The 18,516-nt window shown below is 35.1% G+C and overlaps 1 protein-coding gene across 1 annotated transcript; it reads right to left on the bottom strand.

Moving 5' to 3' along the window:
* Positions 1 to 2,875: 2,875 nt before the first annotated feature.
* On the bottom strand, positions 2,876 to 3,969 carry LOC114488763 (olfactory receptor 13C7-like). Its single transcript, XM_028502583.2, has one exon. The coding sequence runs from the start codon at positions 3,812 to 3,814 to the stop codon at positions 2,876 to 2,878; it is 939 nt and encodes a 312-aa protein (XP_028358384.1). The 5' UTR covers positions 3,815 to 3,969.
* Between the last annotated feature and the right edge of the window lie 14,547 nt (positions 3,970 to 18,516).

The raw sequence follows: 18,516 nt of genomic DNA, 5'->3' as shown, positions 1-18,516 counted from the left end.
ACAGGGAATAAAAAAAACTAAAAAAAGTGACTAGACCATTAGTTGCTGTGAGACAGCTGAAGTGGTCTGATACACAAGTAACAGAAGCCCAAGAAGAAAATATTGACAGAAGAATACTTAAAAAATAATGATGTAAATTTTCTAAATTTGGTGAAAACAATAACTGTACAGAGATGGAAATTCAAAAATCAAGACAATAAGAAAGGAAGAAAACCACACCAAGGCACATGATAATTAAGTTGCTTTAAGAAAAGAAAGATAGAAAAAGATAGATTGTGGTTCTGAAAGAGTTCTGTGTTCTTTTCTAAGCATGATAAGACTTCCCTTAGTACAAACCAGAGGCAATGGAGCAATATCATTAAAGTACTGAAAGAAAAAACTGTTCATCTAGAATTTTACACCCAAAGTACATGTCTTTCAAAATCAAGATTTTTCTCTGCATTATTCCTAGAATCAGATCTGGTTCCTTTTTAGTGGAAAACTGTTTTAGAAATTAAGTTATGGTACCAGATATCATAATAATTACAATAATAATAATAATTCCTCACATACCATTGCTCCCAGGCACTGTCAGTGAGTATGTTTGGGGAATAAATGTGTGAAGTTCTATGTACATATATATATATATACACACACACACATTTACAAACATTTACAACCATGTTAATTTTATACATATATCTACATCTATACATCATGTGTCTATGTCTTTCCACATGTATGTGTGCATCACTCTATCTATCTATACATGTTGAAAGCCATGAGTTCACAGTTTCAAATTCTAATCCAACACCATATTATTTATTCTATTGTAGTTTCTTGTCTTTCTACATTTGTCACTTCTTCTGTGGTAGTGAGAAAACTGGTCTCAATATGTTTAATTGTTACTTGTTTTATCCACTGTAAATAACTGACCTCCCATTTCTTCTGCTTCATGTTACTCTCTACAACCCACTGTTCCTACACTAATATTCTTTTAAGTCTATTGAGACCTAATACTTCAGGCAAGGTTGTCCCACTTTAAAGATGCCTGTGTGAGGCTAATCCATCTGACTCACTTGACTATTTCCCCCTCCTCAGGTATGCTCTTCTCACACCACGGAGGTCTTTATTTTCTCCTCAGCCCTCTTAGACTTGGGCACCCATGCTCTGAATTATCGGCCTGTGAAGGCCTTTCTCACCCATTTAGGCCCTGAGAATTAATTCAGGGCCTCCTGGCCCACTCCTTCCCCTGGCTTTTCAATGTTTACCTTGTGCTACGTGTGTTCTGATATCTTCTACTAGGCAGCCTTCCTTTATAGATGTGATCCTCAACCAGGTGCTGGGATCCATATTCTGCCTCTTTGTGTAGGCCCCTTTCATCCTGCTTGGGCTCTGTCAACCTGAGCTGGCCAATTGCTCTGTGGACATTGTCTTCATTCTGCTTGTGTTCCATCAACCTGCACTGGGCCTCCCTTCCACATTGACATTCCACTTACTGCATAAGGCTTCAGACCATCATGCTGGGCAGAATAAGCACAGGTGCCCTCCTGCACACTGTTGGGTTACTAAAAGCTTTGCCAGGTGGCACTTGAGCATAGGATGCTCTGTTTATCCAGCTCAGGCTATGACATTGTACCAGGCAGTTCAACTATATATCACAGAAATATGTGATATGATATTATACAAAAATACAACTATATACTATTCTTCATTTGACATTTCAAAGAGATTTTTTGAAAAAGGAAATATTTATAATGAGACTACTATTGCTTCTGAAAAAGTGCAATTGTCAGTGTTTTTAAGGATTTCTACACTTGATGTATTTTTCCTTAACAGTTGCTTATTAGAGGATAATATACACCAATATGACTTTTTCTTATCCAGCCCAAATGACCTCTTCAATATGTTTTATTCAATCTTTTATCTGTCTTTAAAATTAGCTCTTGGATTTGTCATTGGATAAATTAAATAATACATAAATTCAGGTTTTCTTATCTCCCTGTATTATATCAAGTACTCAGACTGTATTTTACTCTTCTTTTAAATTTTAATTAATTAGTTCAATTGTTAATTACTGCCTACTGTTTTTAATCAATTTTGCACTGAATTTCATAAAGAGAACATGAAGAACTTCATAAAGAGAACAGTGAATTCTGCCCTTGGGGAGATTTTTAGAAGTTAACAAATGATTATAGTAAAAGGAAAATTGCTATGAAAGAGATAAAGTTCAAGGCAGTGTAGAGGAGGGCATAACTAATTCTAGGTAAATTTTGGAAGGATTTGCAGAAAATAGAACACTTGTATTGTCTTTAGTGAGCATGCTGGGATGTCACCTTAGAAAGGGAAATGTGATAATGGGAATGAAATGGCATATGCTATTGACCTTAGGTGTGAAAGGACCTGATGCAATTGAATAACTGCATAGTGAGTGAGGCACAGAATATGTAAAGGGGGTGGCAGAAAAATGGGTAGGAAGAGAAAAAGGGCAAAAGTACGTGAAAATTTAGGTCAGGGCCAGATCAAGTGTCAGAGTAAAACAAAAATGAACAATAAGCAAACAGAAAAACATGAATGAAATAGTTCTCTCAAAAAGGGGAATGAAAAATACATGTTTTCTCATTGTTTAGACTTATGTACTGGATTTACTTGGAAAAACTTAATTTAGTTTTTCTTGCTTTTAAAAGTTTAATCTTCCTTCTTAGACCAATTGTCTCTATGTTTTTGTGTCATTTTCCTAAAAAGATAAAGTTAGATTATTATCTTGAAATTTATTCCCAACTCTGAAATTCTGTGACTCTACATAGGATTTTACTTCTCTTGTTGCACTTATATTAAAAAACCTTTGGCTTCAATATTTAAGCTTATTTTTGCATGAACCCAAAGATTAAGTTTCTTATCCTTTCCTCCAGAACCAGTGTCTACTCATCAGTTTTCTCATAGCTCCATGCACCTCCTTATTCCTCAGACTGTAGATGATAGGGTTGAGCATGGGGGTGACTACTCCATAGAAAAGGGCAGCGAGTTTGTTAAAAGCAGAATCTTTGGATTTTGGATTCATATATATGAAAAGGATTGTCCCATAAAACATAGTCACCACTGTTATGTGGGCTGAGCAGGTGGAAAAGGCTTTTTTCCTTCCTTCTGCTGAGTTGATTCTTAGTACAGTAGAAAGGATGAAAATGTAGGAGATACAAATCAACAGCAATGGCAAAAACACAAATATTACATTACCCAACATTATAGTAATCTCATTCAAGGAGATATCTGTGCAAGCCAGCTTGACAAAGGCCAACATTTCACAAAGAAAATGATTAATGACATTTTTTCCACAGAAGGGCAATCGTATTGCAAGAATAGTTTCTGTTAATGAGTTGAAAAAGCCCAGTACCCAGGAGAGAGCAGCCATCTGAATGCACAGTGCCTTGCTCATGATGATGGGGTATCTCAGAGGCTTGCAAATGGCTACAAAGCGATCATATGCCATCACTGCTAGGAGCACACACTCTGTGGACCCCATAATGTAGGAGACAGACATCTGAACAACACATCTAGTGAAGGAGATGGTTTTTTTCTTTGACAGGAAGTGTATCAACATTGAGGGGATAAACGAGGATGTGTACCAAATGTCTAGGAAGGAAAGATTACCAAGGAAGAAGTACATGGGTATGTGGAGGCAGGAATCCAGGAGAGTCAGGATGACCAAGGTGCTGTTCCCCAGGAGGATCACCAGGTACATCACCAAGCACACCACAAAAAGGACCTTCTCAACTCTTGGATACTCAGAGAGTCCCAGCAGAATGAACTCAATCTCTGTCCAGTTGGTCCTTTCCATTTGATTATTTTATACCTGGAGTAATCCAAAAGAGAAAACTGCATGTGAATGTAATGAGTCTGTAGAGTATTAAGATGTGAAGCAGGAGATTGTTGTAGGAGGGGCATCAAGTGTATCAGTACTAGCCAGAATGGTGGTAACAGTTTTGAATTTAGCTTTACAAATTCCCCTTCTAGCTTGTAAGGCAGAAGATTGAAGGCATATGATAATTACATTGGTTGCTTATTAAAACTACAGGTGTCTTCTGTATTCCATTGCTGAGGTTATAATGCATTTTGAAATAAATGGCTGTCATTTCTGATTCAGTGAACCCACAGAACACACTTTAAATATTATTATTTTAAAAGAACATTCATAATCTGTTAAAATATCTATTTATTTGATTTTATACCATGCCACTCATTAACCATCACACTCATTTAGGGTTTTATACTTTACAAATAGGGTTCACACATCATATGTATTTTATCATTACAATATTTTCCCTAAGGAAATAAAATTCAAAGAGGAAATTTATATAAAAACATAATAAGTGAAATATATATATACAAATGTACCACTCAAATCTGCATTTTCTTACTTTACCCCACCTCCTTTTTTAACTGCATGCTGATTGCTGTCCCAAAATTATGCAAGTTGTCTAAGGGATGAGAATCAGTCATATATTTTTAATAGTGCTCTCCAGATGATCCTCACATGCAACTGAGGAACTGAACCACTTGTCTAGTGGAATATTTCCAAATTTTAGTAAACAGCTGAATCACATAGAGAATCTGTGTAAAAGGCTCTGAGTCAGTGGTTCTGATGTGGATTTGAAGATCTGCATTTATTAACAAGTTCCCAGATGCTGTTGACGCTGCTTCTCAACAGAATTCACAGGAATAGTAAGGCCTTTTAGACCATATTTTTTCAAAACCTTTGGAGAGCACCATTGGTGCTTTGATTGTTTGTCAAATTGAATTGAAAAGTAGACAATGCAAAACTGAACATTTTGTGAGTTGGAGGTGAGACTTCTGTGTAAGTATATAGCAAGAAATTTTGTATCCTTTAGATTTTAGATAATCAAATAACCAAAGTGCATACAAAAGAGTCTGCTTTTTTTTCCTGCCCAGGTAAAAGTCACCCCTCTGTCATTTGTTGAGTTTTTAATTAGGGTCAATATTTTTTCAGAACAGGAATTGGAAGTTAGCTCAAGTATCTGAGTTATGTACCATAAAGCATGGAACTAATGACTTTAATTTGAAAAAAATGAAAGAATAGATATTAGTAGTTGGCCTTCTTCTTGATAGTAAATAAATTATAAAACATAATTTTGGAAACACCTCCTTCATTCTCAAGGTATTGTACCTAGCTTTGAGAATATCCCTAGAGAGCCCTGTCTGGTTGGCTCATTTGGTTGAAGTGTCCTGCCGTGCACCAAATGGTTGTGGGTTTGATTCCTAGTCAGGGCACATATAGGAAGCAACTGATTGATGTCTGTCTCTCACACATCAGAAAACACATCCTTAGGTGAGGATTAAAAAAAGATTCAATGGATTAGTTTCTACCTACTGTTTTTAACTAATGGCTGTGTTTCTGGTGTAGGATTTGCCATTTCTCTGTGTGATAGTCATTTGAAAATTCCAGTTTATAATTGTGAGACATGTTAGTCAGCATAATAGAATGTTTATGTATTTGTTGGCTATGGAAAGGAGAACTCCCATGCAATTCAAACTGCACCCTGATTCGTAGACACACATTACAAAGAGGGTAGAAAGGCTTGAGTAGACCAGAATATACATGAATTGAGTATGAAAGATGTGAATTGATTACCTGTACGTGTGTATATCAACCTACTCTAAATCTGGGAATAATATAGAAGCTATGAAACAACATTAACCATTTGGGGTCTGTACTGAAATTTTTTCCAGGAAAGATGAGAATTAGGTTAAATGTTCTCTTTTTCTTTTCTAAAAACATCTCCTAAAAATTGATTCCTATTTGGAAGTTGCAGATAATAATTATGGTGTGCATTTGGACTTCTAACAACCCTGAGATAGTTGCTGGGGGAAAAATCACTTGCAAACCTTTAGAAGAGAAACCACCAATCTGCTTTAATTCTTCTAAATGGACAGTATAAAGGAAGTTATTTTCATTACTCTTGTAGTGGTAGTGTAACTTTTAAGAAGCACTCAACAAACACTTTGTTGAATATCATTGTGTCTGAAATGTTTTTCCCATTTATGTTTACTTCCGTAAATGTATTCCTGGGAACAATGGGATGAACGTTTTTTTTTTTTTTTTTAATATTTTATTTATTTATTTGTAGAGAGGGAAGGGAGGGAGAGAGAGAGAGAGAAACATCAATGTGCGGTTGCTGGGGGTTATGGCCTGCAACCCAGGAATGTACCCTGGCTGGGAATCGAACCTGGGACACTTTGGTTCCCAGCCCGTGCTCAATCCACTGAGCTATGCCAGCCAGGGGGGATGAACAGTTTTAAGATTCTTGATAGTTTCTAATAAATTACTTTCCATGAGATCTGTATATTAGATAATTCAATTTTTCCTAGATCTTTGTCATTACTGGATATTATTTTTGTAAAATAGTTTTCAAATTTTGGTTAACACTAAGATGATTTTTAAATAATTATAGTACACTTATTTGATGGGTTATTATGCACTTATTAATATGACATTTGTGGGGAATTTGTATAAATATGAACATGATGTTACAGTATTGTTTGCAAAACCAAAACCTCCACCCAGATAACCTAGACAGAATAGGAAGATTGGAAAGAAATTTCCAAAACATTAGTGGTTACCTTACAGACCTTTTATCTGTTTTTCTGACTTATCCAAATTTCTAAAATAGATGTGCATGAAGAAAAATTGTAATAGAAAACAAAAAAAACACTGAAGCAGATATCCAATTAGGAAAATTAACTCAGAAAAAATATTAAAACAATATAAATTATACACCAATTGTCTTAGGTATCTAGAGGCTACACAGTGAGCCCAAGTCGTGTTGGTGTCCAGGTATCAATGGGAACCCACTCTTTCTGGTGGACCCAGAGCATTTATAATCCTTACCCTCAAAATCCTCCTGTAAGAGTGTTTATTGTTTTAGGAGGTACACCAACATAAACAACTTGAGTTCCTCACTTAATCATATATTATAAAAAGAGGTTGCAGACCACTGATTTCTAGAACAGAATTGTTCCTAGAAGATGAAATTCTTATTTGTAAAGTCAGAATGGCCTGGGTCCTAGCCATCCTCTAATCCCTCTCTTCCAACCCCTGGTCTTTTATAAGAAATCAACTCTCTGGTTCAATGCTTTGGGACTTCATGCAGGTCCAGACATGAAGTTACAGTGTTGGAATGGACCTAGGAAAGTTTGTGACTTTTTTCCTATCCAACTCAGAAGTCAAACTCTAACTTGTAGAAGGACCCCTAACTTTCTGTGTTTTCCCTTTTGTTTTGTTTTATTGACTTAGCTACTTAAAGATCTAACTTTTAAAGTACTAAGATTTTTCAATGAAAAAGTTATGCTATCTGTACTCTAAATTCTCCCTATAGGAAATAATCCTATTATCCTCTCCAACTCTTTTAAAATGATTAATTCAGCCCATTCATGATACTGCACAAAGATTAATGGATTTGCCAACTCTCAAATTATAGATTTTAAAAACTCTAATCTTTGATTTATATACTACAAGGAAAGATGTACTATTTTAGCTATATGAGAGAAGAATGATTGACATGTAAGGTCCTAGTATGATGCACTTTATATAATTTTTATCATTTAGTCTTCAAAGTAACCCAAATATTATTCTTACTATTTTAACTATGAGGAAATTAATCTGAGATTTCAAAGGTTAAGTACAATATAAATATCTTATGGTTAGCAAATTTAAACCCTTATTTCTATGACTCCCTAATCTCCATTTCCCCCTCTATGCCTCAATGTTTACTATTTATAAATTTTCAAATAAAATTATACTTTAACATGTACAATTAACTTTCATCAAGAATTCATTTGGGAATTATGCAGTATATATATATATATATATATATATATATACATCAAAACATGTTGAATACTGTAAACTTATCGTTACATAATATAAATCATATCTCAATAAAGCTGTGGAGGACAAATTCTTGGGGAAGTTTAACTTTTCTCAGAACTTTTGGACATATTCTAATTCCAGGCCCAATTTACATTGAAGTCATAAATATGTGATGAATACTCCAAAAAATGTATGGGAGATTTTCAAATGAAACATACAAAATACATTTACCTCTTTTGAAAACATTGAAGACATTGTCTTCCTCTTATGAAGACATGTATCACAACAATGAATTCCAATGAAAACATGCCCAAAACTCCTTTCATGACTAGTATGGAGAGAATTAAGGCATGGGGTAGTAGAATTTGATTTGTAATAAATGAAAATGCAAGCATTTTTAATATGTTTTCTTTTGGCTTCACCTCCTGGGATTCAGACTAACAGGTGTAAGTACTTCTGCCCTCTGTTACTTACTTTTGTTTCTAATCCTATTTTCCCCTAAACAACTTTCACTACATGTGTTTTTGAACTCTTACTGAACATAGTTTATGTCTGAATATTATATAAATCACCATGGGCCCTTGCTGCAGATAATTTTTACTTAAGATTTTAGTGATTGGATACTTGAATATAGTAGTCATTTGGGCCTATTATTTATGAGGGTCTGTTAATGTTGCAAGCACCTTTGACTTTCTCCCTAGTCTCTTCCATGAACTATTTTGTGATTAAAATATAAATTCAGATAATATTCTGGTCTTGAAAATGATGTCTTTGTATTTGTATTTTTTCCTTTACATATATGTATTTAAATATATGTATATGTTTATGCCTATAAATATATGTGTATATATGTGATTTTCAAAATCCTACTAGCAAGCATCACCTGCACTCAAAATCTTTATATTTATTGTTAGAATGTTTTTCTTTTGAAATAATTTTAATAAAAATCTCATCATCTTACCTTGTGACTGGGCTTTTAAAGTCATCCACACCATCCACTCTGTTAAGTAATAGGAAAAGTCCCCAGAAATTTAAATTTTATTTGCATTTTTCAGGTGAGACCAGAAATTTTTCAATTTTAAAGATGGTTGCTTCTCCTTCCTAAGGGGTGGAAATATATGGGATAGAATAGCCATAGTTAGGCGATCTTGAATCTTTTTAGGAGGGTGTCAAGGAAATAAAACATATTAAAAATAAAGATGAATGATGCAACTCTAGTTTTACATCATTTGCTCTAAAGTTGACACTTACTTGAAAGATACTGGACTTCTTTTGGCAGTCAATTGAGCACGTATTTTTACAATCTTCTTCAGTCCCTAAGGCTGTGAGTCAGAAATTCAGGATTCCCTAGAGACAAAGACTTTACTTCTGCACCTTGCAAAGGCCCAATTACCTTGACTTAAAGAAAATCTCCCATACATTTCTTGGAGTATTCATCACATATTATGACTTATGACTTCAGTATAAGTTGGGCCTGGAATTAGAATATGTCCAAAAGTTCTGAGAAAAGTTAAACTTCCCCAAGAACTTGTCCCCCACAGCTTTATTGAGATATAATTTATATTATATAATGATAAGTTTACAGTATTCAACATGATGATTTGATGTATGTACATACTGCAGAATAATTACCATAATTAAGCTTAGTGAACACCACACATCATCTCACATTGTTGCTTTTTTGTGTGTGTGGTGAGAACACTTCCAGTCTACACTTTTAGCAACTTGCTAGTTTGCAATACATATTAAGTATAGTCACCATGCTGTACATTTGGGCTCCACAATTTTTTTTTTTTTAAAGATTTTATTTATTTATTTTTAGGGAGGGAGGGGAGGGAGAGAGAGAGAGAGAGAGAGAGAGAGAGAGAGAGAGCGCGCGCGAGAGAGAAACATCAATGTGCGGTTGCTGGGGGTTATGACCTGCAACCCAGGAATGTACCCTGGCTGGGAATCGAACCTGGGACACTTTGGCTCCCAGCCCGCGCTCAATCCACTGAGCTACGCCAGCCAGGTGGGCTCCACAATTTATTAATCTTGTAACTAGAAGTTTGTACCATCTGGCCACCATCACTCATTTACTCCTCCCCCAGCCCCAGAAACCACTAATCTACTCTCTGTTTCCTTAAATTCAGCTTTTGTAGAGTCCACACATAATGATGTAGATCATATAATATTTGTCTTTCAGGAATTTGTTTATCTTTTTATTCCAATATAATACTGTGTCAATGCTCCTGTATCCTAAATAAGTCATTTCACCTGTTTCATATCTTGTAATCTTATATAATTTTGTTAATTTTACAACACGTATGATTTTTCTTTAGCCAGTTTAATCATTGTACAGATATATTTTAATTAGTATGTGCCATTTTAGAGCAATAATTTTTTGTGATTTTCACAGTCCTTGTAATATCCCTTTTTTATAATGGAAAAATATTTCATGAAGTGTGATTGCTATAAATCTACCCTGCAATTTTAATATTATTGGATATTTTAATTTGTTTCTAATCTTTTGAGATTTTGATAAAGTGACCATTACTATATATGTATCAGACTATCTGCTTTATTTCTACTGGAAATAAGGTAAATCTCTACAGATAGGATTATAAAACAAAAGGATGCAAACTGAGAGAATTCTTAGTACCCATGTAAAATAATTGTCCCCAAACTAATGCTTTACACTATTATCAATGTATTTGCCCAATGTTGTATTTTTTCTGGAAGCAGAGAAAGTTTTTTTCTTTTCTTTTTGGGTAAAACATTACTTTGTTTTAGTGATTAACAATCATGTCTATGATTGTTAATTTGAACATTTCTTCCATCTTTATTTGTTACTTATACAAGTATTTATTTACTTTTGTTGCCTATCCACATTCCTTGCTTAACTATCCTTTGCTTAACTATCTCTTGGTATTTGAATAGTTTTCCTTTTAATTTGCATAAGCCCTCAATACACTTTGCACTCTAATATTTTTGCAAATACTTTTCCAACTTGTGAATTCCCTCCTTACTTTTGACATGTTATCTTAATTTCCATTGAGGTAAGATTTTCATATGATCACTAAAAATATGAATGTATTTTCTTCTATGATTTGATTTTTTGTTTCATCCATATGAAGGTGGAGATAAAAAGAATTAAGTGTACACTCTTTTAAATTTTAAAATTGATTAATTTTAACTTATTAGAAATACCTTAAAAATCTTATTGTTTGTGCTATTATAGTTGTCCCATTTTTCCCCTTGTCCCTCTCTCTTCACACATCCCCACCACTCCCTCAGGCAATCCCCACACTGTTGTTCATGTCCTTGGATCATATATATATGCTCTTTGGCTACTCTATTTTCTATACAATACTTACATCCCCATGATTGTTCTGTACCGATTTGTGCTTCAGAATCCTTTCACCTTTTTCACCTGTCCCCCTGACCTGCCTCCCATCTGGCAACCATTAGAATGTTTTCTGCATCTATATTTTTGTTTCTGTCCTGCTTGTTTGTTAATTTTGTTTTTAGATTCAATTGTTGATAGATATGTATTTATTGCCTCTTCTTCTCTTTCTCCTGCTCCTTCTCCTTCTTCTTCTTGTTCTTCTTGTTGTTGTTCTTCTTTTTCAAGAAGACCCTTCTTTAATGTGGTGGTGATGAACTTTAGCTTTCTTGTCAGGGAAGCTCTTTAACTGTCCTTCTGTTCTAAATGACAACATTGTTGTGTAGAGTAATCTTTGTTGTAGGTCCTTGCTTTTCATCATTTTAAATATGTCTTGCCTGAAAAGTTTCTTTTGAGAAATCTGACAGTCTTGTGGGAGCTCCCTTGTACTTAACTGTTTTTCTCTTGCTGCTTTTAAGATTTTCTTTGTATTTAACTTTGGATAGTTTAGTTATGGTGTGTCTTGGTGTGGGCCTCTTAAGGTTTATCTTGTCTTGGACCCTCTGTACTTCCTGGACTTATTATGTCTATTTCCTTCAGAACAGCAAGGAGAAGAAAGAATTCCCCCAAAATGAGTTTAGTGTAAGGAGCCTCTGGGATGACTTCAAGCATACCAACATTTCCATCATGGGAGTGTCAGAACTAGAAGAGAAAGAACAAGAATTTGGAAACATTTTGGAAAAAAATAATGACAGGAAACTTTGCTATCTTGGTAAATGTAAACTCTTATACACTTAGACCAGTAAAATAGTCAAATTCTAAATTATTGGAACTTAGAGCTGGAAATCATCTTTATCTTTGTCTTAACCTATTTATAACACTTATGAGATGACAGAAACACATCTAAGTATGGTTGACATTCATCTTATTTCTGCTCCCAAACCCAGTGATGGTTAGAGCACTTCATGAGGCCACTGAGGTTATGTTAGGACAATTCTCATTTTTAGAGTATTCTTTATATGCATAACTCTTTGTATGCAACTCATCTTTCCATTTCAAACAACAAAAAATAAGTATATACTCCTTTTTCTTGGCATCTTTTCAAGTATTTACAGTTTGTGGACAGGGTTATTATGTGATAAAGAGTACTTATTACCAAGAGTACTTGGTTGTTAGTATTTAATAGGCACTCCATGAAAGACAGTTAACATTATTATATTTAATTACAAATCAGTGAGTCTGAGTATAGTTTGCCTACTGTTAATGATATAAATAATCTCAGTTTGTTCTGGTAAAAAAAAGACTTAATCATTATGCGTCAATATGAGCTATAAAAATCAGTAAGAAGAATATCAAAATGAATCACTGCCACCAAAGAATATAGTCTGTTCCTTAATGAGTTGAAGAAAATACTGTTTGCTTGTATGAGACAACATTATATAACTTACTGAATTTGATTACACAAAGCCTTGGCAAGTCTTTAAGATCATTCCATCTAAATTACAGGAGTCTCATTTTTCTGGATACATGTATTCAAGTCAACTTAACTCAGCAGGCACATTGGTATTCCAAAGAGCTGTGGGAAACCCCAAGCTGAGTAGTGTACAGCTCTGACAAGTCATGAGCTCCTGCTTAAAATGGCATTTCTGTAACAGCTTCCTGCTGGTCTCTTGGCTTTCACTCTGGCCTTCCTTCAATACATTCTTCAAACAGCAGCATGATGGATCACCTTAAAATGTGATATAGAACATATCACCACCACTCTGCTTATAGCTTAATATGTTATTAAGCACCCCAGCTGTGCTTCTGTTGTGATTTGTTGTTGCCTGTGCCTTATTTGTTCAATACTTTTTTGCATATTGTCTCTTGTTAGGGACAAGTTTCACACTTAAAGTGGGAAATGGCCACAACTTGATGTCTTGTGAGGACTATCTTCTAGATAATATTTATTTTCTCAAGACGAGAAAATATGCTCTGTTCTGACTCTCATGTTTCATGGGTTCTTATAAAACAAAGTAGAAAATATTTGGAAGAAGCAGAGCTTATACTCTCAAGGATTGAGGGTGTAATTTCCATGATCATCTTTGGGTATTTCATTTGTAGCCAAAACTAGGGTAGCTTATCCTACTTTCTTGGAACTTTGTGTGGTTTGATGGTGGGTAAAGAAGAAGGTATGACAGGAACACAGGAGTTGGCAGATCAGTATGGCCCAATTCCCTTCTCCCCACACTTGTCTGTGTCCAGTGCTGCCAGATGCCAAATGGACAGATAAATTTTTAACTGTGATAAGTTCTAGGTAATGTTTAAGATGACATATTTATTTGAGACATTTCAAATCTGAGTCCTCTAAAATTAGATTGCAATCATAAAAAATCTCCAAAAAGATAAAGTGGTTTGATCAGCCTTCGTGCCCTTACTCACATTTGTGTTATAATCAGTACAAATATATTCTCAGTGACTCAGCTTAAAGATATCTGATCACATAGCTACTATTAGAAACCTTGGGCAACAATATATTAAAATTTCTGCAATAAATGTTCCCATATTTAGATGCAGATGAACAAATAGTTTGTTAACTGCCTCCAAAACAACCATAGTAGAATCAATTGCTCTTTGAGGGTCAATTCACACTGATTTTGAATTGATGTGATGAACAGTCCTATTACAAAGGTGTGCTAATTAGTATGACTAATTATTACCAATTTTGTTTACTTGCCATTAATGATCTTACTGGCCCTGTGCTGAGCACCTGATCTGAACTATATTTAAATGTCATTATGGATTATTTAAATTCAGAGTAAGAAAAAAAAGTCTTAATACTGATTGAAGCTTACTCTGGATAGGAGGAATCCTAGTCAAGATTCTCCTTTGTAATATCCTGAGCCATGGTTGTCCTGGGCTTATGTGAATATGGGAGAAAAGAAGGCCTCTCTGCTTTAAAAATAAGAGCATTTTACTTCCCAACAACTGTAATGATTTTTTAAAAATCACAACATTAATTAGATGGGCCTTCAATTGATTTCATAGAATGCAAATGGAGTATCTGCATGATTTTATGTCTTTTGGAAGTCAGAAACTCAAGTATCTTCACTGCTGTGCCATTAATGTACTTGAGCAAAACAAGTTGAGTGTAATCAAGGTGAAGGGGTGAGGACTGTGGCTATCTCTTGAAATCTTTTAGACTAAAGAGAATGCACATGTTAGATTATCCCCTTCCCACCAGTTTATCAAGACTGTCCACTCCATGTTTTCACTAGAATGTCTTATTTACCCTGTGTAATTACACTTTATGAATGGCATGGTGATGGCAAGTGCACAGGGAGCTGCTTTCTATTCACAGAATAAACAGATTCCACTTTCAGAATTTCCATGTGATGACCTCATACATTCTTTACTTTTGTGTTTTGTTGGCAACTAAGGTGGAGAATTGACTCTCCTAGGAAAATCCTGGATTCCCTCCAGAAAACTTGCGGAGGGAAGAGTGTTGTTGTTAAAAAGTTACAAGTTCACTTTAACAAGCTTGACTTCAGACTGTTGCAAGCACATGGGATCCTGTCCCTATGTAACTTATTTGTACCTTGATATCAGAGACAAGTAGGTCAGTCAACTTTTAATGATGTCCTTTGAGATGTAGTTCTCTGCTTAGTTATAAATATCAGACTGTGTTTTGTGTTCCCGTGGGAGGAGATTACCAGGTTACGAGATAAGAAGTAGAAAAGAAATGGTGTCCTCCTAGGCCGATTGGCCTTTTTGGACCCATTGTGTTCTACACTAGGAGAAGTCATATAAAGCTGCAGATCATTCTTTGTGTATTTGCTAAAGAGATGAATAGGAAGGCCTTTCAGCAGTCAAAAAATGACATATGTGATGTGGTGATGGGAAATGTATGAATTTTGGAGTCTGTTTAATTGTGCTCCAATCTCCCCTGTGCCATTTCTTATCTGTGTGACCCAGGGCATTTTGTATAACTTTTGTGGACTCCACATTCCTTATTATGTAAAATTATGTATATCTTAAGTGTTTTATGAGAATTAAGTGTATCTGCAACTGAAGTGATGTTTAACGTGTTCCCTTCCCTGAGCTCCATGAAACCTTAGTCACTGAAGCAGTGACTTTAATCCATCTGCAACAGGGAGGAGGGCTCTTCCTTCCTTTTCCCATTTCTCTGGAAACCTCATGGGTGTTATCCAGAGATAGTCATGAGAATTTTCTCTCTGGGCTCCATAAAATGATTGCTTTTTTATTATTCTTTATGGTCCTACTGATCCTATGACACCTTTGGCCTTAACAGTGGTGTCTCTCCAGCTGCCCTACAAGGAGCCATTCCTGACCCAACTGAGCCACAGTCTCTCTTCTGCACATGAATATCCCTGGTATCGCCAATGCCCATCATGGCAGACTCCAGCCAGCAGAGTCTGTGTGTTGTGGCTGATGACGAGAACCAATGCACACAGACTACAGAAGGCCTGTGGAGAAAAAGGGACAGTACAGATAGTGTCTTAAGAGGAGAGTCCTGCAGTCACTTCTCTCAAGGGGGGAGTGGCTTGGCCACTGTCTTAAGGGGAGAGCACCCTGACCCTTGCCTGGACAGGCTTTTATTGTTTCTCTTGGGTCTTACATCAAAGAAGGATTAATTATCTATTACATAGAATGTTATTTTCTATGTATTAGGTACAATCATGGAAATGAAAATAACAAAGGCAGAAGGGAAAGATGGGGAGCTGAATATGGTATGTCCTTGGGAAAATTGACACAAGCTTTGGAAATTACCTTGAAGACAGGCAATACACATGTACTGTTTCAGACCAGGTTGAGGGAGCTTTTAGCAAGAGCAAGCTATATCAGTCTGGATGCATTTTCTAGGCCTGATTCCCATGAGAAAACCTGGTTTGAGGGTCTGGCTCCTGCCTGCCACTTTACTCCTGTTGGTTTTCCCATACAGAGCTGAGTCGCATTTGCCAGATTTAAAGCAAACCAGTTCCCTACAGTTGGTATATTCAATTTCCTTTCTTAGAGTTAGGATATTTCCTTTTAAGCTTCTGGAGGCTTCCCCTTTTGTGATCTTGGTGACTCTATGTATCCGTGCCTTCTTTCTCTTTCTCCCAACTTACTCCTCCTTTCAGTGGTTCTAAAGGATTGTTTCTTCCCTAAAATGTGGATGCAATTTTAATTTTTGCTCTGCCTTCCTCATATACTGCAAGGATATTACCTATAATATGTGCATAAAAAATCACACCATTTACAGCATCACATGAAATGTCCATCATTAGTGTTTAACTTTTTATTTCTTCTAATGGCTAGACTACATCTTCCTGGTGACCCACTATACTACAGCAAACATGGTTATAGTTGAACTCCCCCTATTACTCTGGCTTTTTGGTTTTTCAGACTAAGACCCTTTCTCTAGAGTGTGAGAAGTGCTATAAAGTATGGATGAATGATCTGGTATATTTAGTCCTTACAATAAATAAGAAAAGTGAGATTCAGAGAAGTTAAATTGCTTGCCTAGGCTATAGATTAGTACGGTAGATGTGGGGATGAGATTCGTCTCAACAGTTTAATTGCACATGTATTCTCCTAACCAGTAATGTTTTCTGCCTCTCTTATAAACTAAAAATCCTTGAACCCTAAGAATTCATCCCTACATCACACTGAACACCCATGATCCTAGGTTTATTTAGCAGTTTTCTGCTTGGTTAAGACACTTGATTCCTTGTGATTATTGTCTGTCATATGAAGCACAAGGATATCAATGAATTTCTCAGGAGGATGATATAATACTGGGAATAAACAAAGTCAAAGTGTTACTCACTCTTATTCATGGCTTTTGCTAAAATTATTGAGAAGTTTGACATTATAGTCCCCTGAATTTACCGATATATCCAGTTAATAGCATTGGAAATATTCTGAGGTTAAATTCATTTAGGCTATTTCAACTTTCTTGCCCTCTCATATCTTTAGTTTCCTAATTCATGTGCAACTGGACTTGGGGATGTTTCCCTTAATACTAGTAGGCAGTAAAGGAAATAACACATCTTCATAGTCACAACCATGGTTGGGGAACTAGCTTTACTAATTAGAACCTGCATGATCTTAACTTCTATGAGTCTTGGTCTCTTCATTTATAAGTTAAGAGCAAGGAGATATACTTTCCAACCTTATAGGGATGATTTCATAGGAAATAAGATGTGAATACACAGCACAATGCTTTGCATATGGCTTTGCATTCAAATTCTATAGTTTCTTATCCTTATCTTCTGTTTCTGTTTCCTTCAGTCTCTCTTCTTTATGAAACTGTTTCCTATAAGAACTTAAAAATGAAAAATTTCCTCAACTACTTTTTCTCTATCTAGTGAATGTTAATATACAGTATTCAGTCATATTTTATTTCTTAGCAGGGTTGATAGTGAAAATATCTTTTACAAAGACTATATCACATTTATCATCCAATCAGCATGACTACTCACTATCAACAACAGGCATTGTGGTACTAATGGGTATGAGTTCAGGTCTAGATTTATGAGATTTTAATTTTTTTTTGTAATTTTCTCTGATCTGTAAAGCAAAGGTGAAATTTACCTGGCATATATCACTATAGCCACACTGGTTATATATGGCAGGCATTCATTCTGATTTATTGGATTACTTGTCATAGAAATTGCTACATATTTTAAATATGGTTACTCATTTGTTATTTAGAAGAGTTACCTTAGGTTATGGAGTTTTTAAAATTAGTTACTTGTAATTAATTGGAAGAATATGACTATTTAATATAATTTTTAAAATTTGCTGATTTGTGCTTTCAGTCTAAAAAAGGATTAATTTTTGTATATGTTTTATATGTGCTTTAGAAGAGTATATAATGTGTATTCTATATTAGTTAAGTTGTTATACTTGTTCATTATTTTGTTCAAATGAATTCCTTCCCATGTCCTGCTTGTGACTTCAGCAATTTCTGTAATGTTGGAACTAGGTTTCATATTATATAAAGTTGGGCCAATGTTAGCTACTTGAACAGTTATCATGAGGATCCAATAATATGAGCTTGATAAATTATTTTGGAAACTACATGTACCCTTCTGAAGTTTTCTCATTCATTTATTTACTTACCTAGGAATTAATTTACCATATTTATAGAAATAGCATACTTTGTGCCAGAGCTAGAACTTAGGTAGGTGCTAGGTATGCATTAATAAAAGAAAAGAATTATGCTTATGTTTGTGTCAAGGTCCTAAGTTTGTCCCTTCTCACTCCTATTTCAGGGTCTGGTATAATTACTCAATATTTT

Source organism: Phyllostomus discolor, chromosome 3, assembly GCF_004126475.2.
Source record: "Phyllostomus discolor isolate MPI-MPIP mPhyDis1 chromosome 3, mPhyDis1.pri.v3, whole genome shotgun sequence".
Lineage (NCBI taxonomy): Eukaryota > Metazoa > Chordata > Mammalia > Chiroptera > Phyllostomidae > Phyllostomus > Phyllostomus discolor.
The sequence above is the reverse complement of the archived record's forward strand: the minus strand, read 5'-3'. Positions and strand labels throughout refer to the sequence as shown.

Bases quoted from the DNA above. Each gene is read 5' to 3' on its own strand.
- LOC114488763 (XM_028502583.2), bottom strand. From the start codon at position 3,814: ATGGAAAGGACCAACTGGACAGAGATTGAGTTCATTCTGCTGGGACTC.